The 8689-nt window shown below is 44.3% G+C and overlaps 1 protein-coding gene across 1 annotated transcript; it reads right to left on the bottom strand.

Annotated features, from left to right (window-relative positions):
• Positions 1-6456: 6456 nt before the first annotated feature.
• On the bottom strand, positions 6457-7434 carry LOC127328217 (uncharacterized). Its single transcript, XM_051354833.2, has one exon. The coding sequence runs from the start codon at positions 7432-7434 to the stop codon at positions 6457-6459; it is 978 nt and encodes a 325-aa protein (XP_051210793.2).
• Positions 7435-8689: the final 1255 nt, after the last annotated feature.

The following is an 8689-nucleotide window of genomic DNA, read 5'->3' as shown; positions in this document are numbered from 1 at the left end:
CCTCATCAACATTAGCATCAATTACTATTTCAGTAATCATACTCATGAAACCATGATTGCAAAGGATCTGCAATCATTGGAGATTCCTGGGGGATTTTCTGTGAATGCTCCTGCTGTAGCTAATGGTATGGGTCAGCCTTCACCATTTTTTACATCCGGTTATGCTGTTTGTCATGAATCTTCTATGTCAGATTCCGAGTATTTTCATGTCTCTAATGATGCAAACATTTGTGATATAGGGTTGCCTAAGAACAGCAAAGAGGGTAGGGTGGATTTTGCGATGACGAATGTAACAAGCAAGCAAGGGGTAGGTCTTTTTCGATAAGGGGCGCTTTATTACTTAAGAGTTTTAAGCCATTACACCCGGCCTCTGCATATCTTAGATGCACACAGCCGTTGTTTAGTCTTGACACAAAAAAAGGCGAGATTACATATCATATTGATAAAATGTAAAGACGCCTAAACTGGAGGAGCTTCGATCCTTAGATTATGCTGCCATCCATGTAGGGAGAAAGTATCCCTCGCCGTAGCTTCCAACCGTGAACAGACCTCCGTAAATAGGTCTCGGTGCTCCACACGCTGAAGCGACGACCATAAGCGGAGGGTGTTGGTACACCGGTATATAACCTGCAACAGAGAAGAATTAGTACCATTAAACAATTTATCATTTCTACATAGCCAAAGCGACCAAATAATGGCAATCGCTCCCACCCTAATATGCTTCTTAAACCTAGGGTCAATGCCATTTAGCCAATTCCCGAAGATATTGGTAACACTACGTGGCTGATACAAGCTCGAAGCTAACTGGATGACTGACCATATAGACCTAGCGAACCTGCAATTAAAAAACAAGTGCTTTATTGTCTCCTCCTGGTGACAGAAAGCACATTGTTTACTCCCTTGCCAATTCCGCTTAGCTAGATTATCTTTGGTGAGAATAACGCCTTTGCGGAGGTACCATCCAAATACCTTTATCCGCAAAGGGTTTTCAACTTCCAAAGTTTATTGTTATTAGGTGTATCGATTGGAACATCTGGATGAATTAGTGCATTGTACATGGAAGCTACCGAAAATTTACCATTCCAAGGGGTAGGTCTGCATGGATCGATGGGGATTGCCTCATCTACGAAGCCTAATGGTGAGTCATTTTTAGCTACATCTTCTTCATGCTCGCTGTCTTTAATTCCAAATGACAATGTGACACACTATCCTTCTACAGAGGAGGTTATTGCGTTTGGGGGTATTCCAAAGCCTTCTGCTGGGTTGAGGTGAAGTACTAGGTTGGGTGGCCAATCTAATGCGGATATGCCTCTAATGGAGAAGGCTATGAAGAATGCGGAGCTACAGGATGATTATCTTGCTACAAGTAAGTTTACAACCCCCAAATACTCCATTGCTAATATTCCAGATGTAGATATAGTTAAGAGAGCTGATAGGTTAGGCGTGTCATTAGGAGATTCTCAAGCAGAGATTAATCAGTCCATTAGAGGGATTAAAATGGTGGAAGAGGAGCGAATTTTAACTATTTTGAAGAAAAATGAGAATAATATTGAGAATAGAGAGGAAGGGTTGGAGACTCTTGTATTGTCAAAAGTATCCACCTTGTGTGAGGATTTATGTGAGGATGATGACATTCCATTGGATTTGGATGATCAATTGGAACATCTCAAATCAGTGGTCAAGGTAAAGAAAAATAGACAGAGGAAAGTTTATGATACTAGTAATATTCGTAGAAGTACTAGGAAAAGAGTTAAAAAACAATTTTCATGATGCAGAATATAAAGGGAATTAATTGGAATCCAGGGGATTTTGGTGATACTGCTAAGCATTTGTTTGTTAAAGATGCGATTAGAGAGCATAAATTATACTTCATAGCCTTATTGGAGACTGGAAGATCAAATTTCTCTATTCCTTTTTTGAACCAATTAGCTGCGGGGTATAATTTCTCCTGGTTTTGTTTGCCACCACATGGTCGTTCGGGGGGTATTCTAGTGGGAATAAAATCCGATACTCTCCAAGTATTAAAAGTAAGCACAGGAGATTTCTGTGTTAAGATGCATATTAAATGTAAGAGAGATGGTTTCGAATGGATTCTAGTGCCGGTTTATGGGGCTGCCCAAGACATGCACAAAGCTGAGTTTTTGTCGGAATTAGTGCGTACTTGTGAATCTGAAACATTACCTATGTTGGTAGGGGGTGATTTCAATATTATACGCACGGGGGAGGAAAAGAATAATGATAATTTCAAATCTCGTTGGCCCTTTGTTTTTAACGCAATTATTGAGCATTTGAATTTAAGGGAAATTTCTCTAACAGGAAGACAATATACGTGGGCAAGTAGGAGAGAAGAACCTACATATGAGAAGCTAGATAGAGTTCTAGCATCAATATCGTGGCAACAAAAATTTCCATTGGTCACGGTAAGAGCTTTAACTAGAGCTGATTCTGATCATACTCCAATACTTATTGATTCAGGGGTGAAGGTACACCTGGGTAACCAAGCAAAATTCTCTTTTGAGCTACATTGGTTGCGACAAGAGGTTTTTTTTTGATATGATAGTAAATGAGTGGAATTCAGTTATAAGTGGAGCTAGCCCAATGGAGATTTGGTTAAATAAATTAAGACACTTAAGAAGATTCCTTAAGGGTTGGGCAAAAAATCAAAGTGGTAAGTACAAAAGAGAAAAAGAGAAACTTTTAAATATCATTGAGAGGCTTGACTTGAAAGCGGAAACTACCTTGCTGAATACAAATGAAAGGGAGGAATAAAAAAAGGCCAACGATATTTTGAATAAATTAAGAAGAGAAGAGGAGTCTAAATGGGCCCAAAGGGTGAAAGTTAAACATATTCAAGAAGGGGGAAATAATACGAGGTATTTCCACCTAATAGCAAATGGTAAACACAGAAAAAAGAAAATATTTCAATTAGATCAGCAAGAGGGAACTATTGTTGGGGAAGATAATTTGAAGGTCTATATTACTGAATTCTACAAGAAATTGTTGGCGCACCGGCACCAACCAATATTTCTCTGGTTGCAGAGGAATTTCAGGATATTACACAGATTTCATCTTTGGAGAATGAGATCTTGACGGCACCTTTTACTGAAAAGGAGGTGTTCGAGGCAATTTCTCAGATGGAACTTAATAAAGCTCCTGGACCAGATGGTTTTCCAGCTGAGTTTTATCAAAAAAAATTGGGAAGTTATAAAGAAGGACTTGATGGCCTTGTTTTCTCAGTTCAGTAATGGGGACTTGCCCCTTTACAAACTAAACTTTGGTGTTATTACTTTACTACCTAAGAAGGAGAATGCTGTTCAAATTCAACAATACAGACCTATTTGTCTACTAAATGTTTGTTTTAAGATTTTTACTAAAGTTGGTACGAATCGCATCTCGGGGATTGCCCCAAGAGTCATTAAACCAACCCAATCTGCTTTTATGCCAGGTAGAAACATTTTAGAAGGGGTAGTTGTACTCCACGAAACAATTCATGAGCTTCATACTAAAAAGATGGATGGAGTTTTATTTAAGATCGATTTTGAAAAAGCTTACGATAAGGTTAAATGGCCTTTTTGCAACAAACTTTGAGGATGAAGGGTTTTGCTCCAGAATGGGGAAGATGAGTTCAACAGTTTGTATAAGGGGGTAGTGTTGGTGTAAAGGTAAATGATGATATTGGTCATTATTTTCAGACAAAGAAAGGTCTAAGGCAAGGGGACCCTTTATCCCCAATGCTTTTTAATATTGTAGTGGATATGCTTGCCATCCTAATTGAAAGAGCAAAAGAGGATGGTCAAGTTGGGGGGTTAATTCCTTATTTAGTTGAGGGAGGACTCTCTATATTACAATATGCAGATGACACTATCCTATTCCTGGAGCATGACTTTGACAAGGCGGTCAATATGAAATTAATTTTATGCCTTTTTGAAGAGTTATCAGGGCTTAAGATTAATTTTCATAAGAGTGAGATTTTTTGTTTTGGAAAGGCAAAGGAGGAAGAGGCTCAGTATAAGCACATCTTTGGATGTGATGCTGGACAACTCCCCTTTAGATACTTGGGTATCCCAATCCATTACAAAAAAACTCAAGAACTCGGATTGGTATCCGGTAGAAACACGGTTTGAGAGTAAATTAGGATGCTGGAAAGGGAAGTTACTATCCTATGGTGATAGGTTAGTCCTTATCAATTCAGTGTTAACTAGCTTACCGATGTTTATGTTGTCTTTCCTACAAATACTTGTTGGGGTAAGGAAACGGTTGGATTTCTAAAGATCCAGATTCTTTTGGCAGTCCGATGAAAACAAAAAAAAATACCGTCTTACAAAACGGAATATTGTGTGCCGACCCAAGGATCAAGGGGGTTTAGGTATAGAGGTACTCGAAATCAAAAACATATGCTTATTGAGTAAATGGCTCTTTAAACTTCTCAACGAAGATGGGGTATGGCAAGAACTGCTACACAACAAATATCTTGGACATAAGTTATTATCAGAAGTACAAGCTAAGCCTACTAATTCTCCTTTTTGGAAAGGATTGATGGAGGTAAAACATGAGTTTTTTTCAAGGGGTTCTTTCAAAGTGGGTAATGGTATGACCATCCGCTTCTGAGAAGATACCTGGTTGGGAACTACTCCTTTGGCTCAACAATATCCTTCATTGTATAATATATTCCATCATAAAAATGTCACTGTTGCACAAGTGCTTGCCCAACCACCGTTGAATATTACATTCCGAAGAGTGTTGAATGGTAGTAAATGGACTTTATGGTTACAGTTATGTCGGAAACTCATGATGGTTACTTTGAATGGCGAGGATGATCGATTTATTTGGAATTTGACATCCAACGGGGTGTTTACTGTCAAGTCCATGTATGAAGATCTTATGTGTGACCATACTCCTTTTTTGAGAAAGTATCTCTGGAAGATTAAAATACCACTTAAGATTAAGATTTTCATGTAGTTCATGAGTAATAAAGTTTTGTTAACTAAAGATAATCTAGCTAAACGTCATTGGAATGGGTGTACAAAATGTGTTTTCTGTGGGGAACATGAGACCATTCAACATCTTTTTATTGAATGTCCGCTAGCTAAACTCTTATGGCGTACGGTTAACTTCACTTATGATCTTCCACCTCCCACCAATATTACCAATATGTTTGGTAATTGGTTAAATGGAGTAGATAGACAATCTAAGGCGTTTATCTGGATTGGGGTTTCCGCTTTATGTTGGTCCATTTGGAGGGTCAGAAATGATATAATTTTTAATAAAAAAGCCTCTTTTCATTTCTTGCAGGTTATTCACATGGTCTCCCATTGGGTCCAGCTTTGGGCTCTACTTTCCCCGGAGGAAATGCGGGATACCATGGCTTCTGGATGCACACGTCTCCTGATGGTCGCTCAGGATATCTTGTGACAGGCTGGTTGGCGGCATACTAGAAGACTATGTTGAGTTCTAGTCGTAGTATGTCTTGTTTTCGATGGTTGATTCTTGTATCAATCCTCGGTCATGCGTGAGTTGTAAACAATACTTTTTGATACTTATCATTAATAAAAGGCCATGTGCATCGTCATGATGCAGAAGCCGGGGTACACCCCCATTTCGAAAAAAAAAATCTGCGCATACATGAGCCGAGGAATTTTAGAGTCAGAGCGTCAATCGTCATCAAATTTCAGTACGAGGTGAGCGAGCTCCTTCTCAAGCACAGAAGATTTCAAGTCCCAGTGACGATGCGGGCGGAAGAATTTCTTGAGCACAGTGAAGAAGCTGTCACCAGGAGAACTGGCCAGTTGCTTATTTCTATGGCATATGGCATCCAGATTGTTGCAGGTTTGCTTGTACAACCAGTTTTGGGGAAGGCCTGGTAGCATGTAGGGGCGGTTCACGAGGAGGAACATCGTGTAATTGGACAGTGCCCTGATTATCTCCACGCGGTCCATCTCCCATTGGTCATTTGAATTGCGGTTCTTGTCCCTTTTCTCACATGCATCGAGGATCAAGTCTGTGGCGATGTGCCAGGTGATGATGCTCTCATGGAAGTCAACTCCATGCCACTTCTTCAACTTACCGAACAGCTTAGGGTACCTCTCTTTGTCACACAGTGCTGCTTCACCCCACATATGCCTGAGCAAGCCCATCGTGTTTATATGATACCGTGAGACCCTTTCGCTGATCGCCTGTGCACGCTCCATGACCTTCTTGGGGACAAGGATGCTACACGAATAGTACCTCCTGTCCCACCACTTTTTAAACGGAAGGCCCTAGGCCCGGCTTTATATATAAAGCCAACACGGCAACCACATAGTAGCGATACAACTCACACCACAAACTGGTACCTCAAAGTGCTGATACCTTAGTACAAATACGCCAAGTCTGGTGCCTAAGACAAACACAAAGATGAAAGGGGAGACTAAAGTACGAAGAGCGGGTGGCAGAGGCGGCATGCAGTCGTCGACGGCATCAGCGTCCTTCATCCCGAATCCGCGCATGTAGCCTCCTAAGCTCGTCCAGCGCCGCGTCCAACAGTGGTCGGTCCCTCCGTCGACTGCACCTCCGCCTCTGCATGTAGATAGACATTTTAAAGATGGCGTCAGCCGGGCTGGAGATGAGGGAGCCCTCGATGGCTAGCTTGTTGCGAATGTTCCAGAGCGCCCAACATTGCGCTGCGAAAGTAAACCAAGCTATCCTACGGAGTCTACCCGACAAGCCGTTGGCAATGGCGACAAAGTCCGCAGCCCCTGCTGGGTTCCATGAGCAGGAGAGGAGCTCCCTGATTCCTGCCCACATAAAGACAGCAATGTGGCAAGTGAAGAAAATGTGGTCGCAAGTTTCCCATTCGCCACATAGGGCACATCGCCCATTCGATGGCCCGTGCCGCTTGACAAGTTGGTCCCCGGAGGGAAGCCTCCCCCGGACGAGTTGCCAGAGGAAGACTCGGATTTTTGGAGGTACCCTAGTGCGCCAAATATCCTTGAAGTGCGTAATCGTCCCACCCCGGGACAGCTTGGAGTACATCGAGGAGGTGGAGTACTCTCCAGAAGGCTCAAGCGCCCATCGAACCACATCCGCGCCCTCAGCGGCTGGCGATAGGTCGAAGATCCTACAGAGGTTGTCCCACTCGACCCTCTCAGCTAGGCCAAAGGTGCGTCTGAAGCGAATCGTCCAGCCACCGTTGGACCTAACCCCTTCCACGGTCGCAAAGTGGTTGTCGCAGCATGCGAAAAGCCGAGGAAAGGTAAAGCGAAGGGGCCCCGTGCCCGTCCACCAATCCAGCCAGAAGTAGGTCCTCCGCCCACTGCGAACCTGGTGCTTCGCTCCCAACTTGAAGTACCATTTAATCTTCTGGATGGCGTTCCAGAACTGTGATCCTTTGGTGGGAACCGCCGGGGAGAAAAGGTCGTGGTCCCCCAGGTACTTGGCCCGAAGAAGGTCTGCCATAGGCCTTCGTCGTTATGATAGATCTTCCAGATCCATTTCAACATGAGGGCGATGTTCATGAACTTGGTGTTGAGGATCCCCAATCCTCCAAACGCCCGAGGTTTGCACACCGTGGCCCAGTCCACCATGTGGTACTTCCGTTTGGGACCCGTCCTTCCCAAAAGAAGCGGGAACGGTGTTTGTCCATTACTGCGTGGGTCGTGTCATGCAGCAAATAAAGACCCATAGCGAAGAGCGGGAGGCTGGATAGGCAAGAGTTGGTGAGCTCCAGCCTGCCAGCGGAAGCAAGGAAAAGACCCTGCCAGGGCTCTACCCTGTGGCCAACCTTCTCAGTAAGGAAGTTCCAGTCAGCCACCGAGAGGGGCCGGTCGCTGACAGGAAGGCCGAGGTAGTGAAACGGCAAGCTCCCCAGCCTGCAGTTAAGAGCGTCAGCCACTCTATGACGCTCCAGGTCGGCGACCCCAGTCACGACGACCTCGCTCTTAGCGAAGTTGATCTTAAGGCCTGACATGTTCTCAAAGCAGAGAAGCAGGAACTTAAGATTGGCTAACCCGGAGTCGGAAGGTTCGATCAGAATCAAGGTGTCGTCCGCATACTGAAGGTGGGTTATCCCCCCTGGGATCAGGTGGGGCACCACACCCTTGAGGTGCCCAGAGTCGGTGGCTCTGGCGATGATAGCCGCCAGGGAATCCACCATGAAGTCGAACAGGATCGGGGAGAGAGGGTCCCCTTGTCTCACACCACGAGCGTTCCTGAAGTTCTCCCCAATAACCCCGTTCACGTTGACCGCAGTATGGCCACCCGAGACCAGCTGCATTAGGCGATGAACGATCATGGGGGAGAAGCCCTTTCTCAGCAGAACTTCACGTAGGAAATCCCAGCTGACTCGATCGAAGGCTTTCTCGAAGTCAAGCTTGAGAAGGAGGCCCTTGAGTTTCTTAACCCTCAACTCATGGGCGATTTCGTGAAGGGCGAGCACGCCCTCGTGCAGGCACCTCCCTTTGATGAAGGCCGATTGGCTGCGGTCAATAGTCCTATGCGCAAGGGGGGCGAGTCGGGTAGCGTAAGCCTTGGCAATGAATTTAAAAATAACGTTGATTAGCGCAATAGGTCTAAACTGCTTGATGGTGTCTGCTCCTTGAACTTTCGGGATAAGAGAGATGACTCCAAAGTTAAGACGAGCGATGTTGACCCTCCCTAGGGCGAAATCATTTAGGATCTGGAGGATGGGGCCTTTCAGGATGTCCCAGAATTT

Source organism: Lolium perenne, chromosome 2 (assembly GCF_019359855.2).
Source record: "Lolium perenne isolate Kyuss_39 chromosome 2, Kyuss_2.0, whole genome shotgun sequence".
Taxonomy (NCBI): Eukaryota; Viridiplantae; Streptophyta; class Magnoliopsida; order Poales; family Poaceae; genus Lolium; species Lolium perenne.
Note: the sequence above shows the minus strand (reverse complement) of the source record. Positions and strands in the feature narration are given on the sequence as shown.

Coding starts and splice junctions, on each gene's coding strand:
- LOC127328217 (XM_051354833.2), bottom strand. CDS start 7,434: ATGGCAGACCTTCTTCGGGCCAAGTACCTGGGGGACCACGACCTTTTC.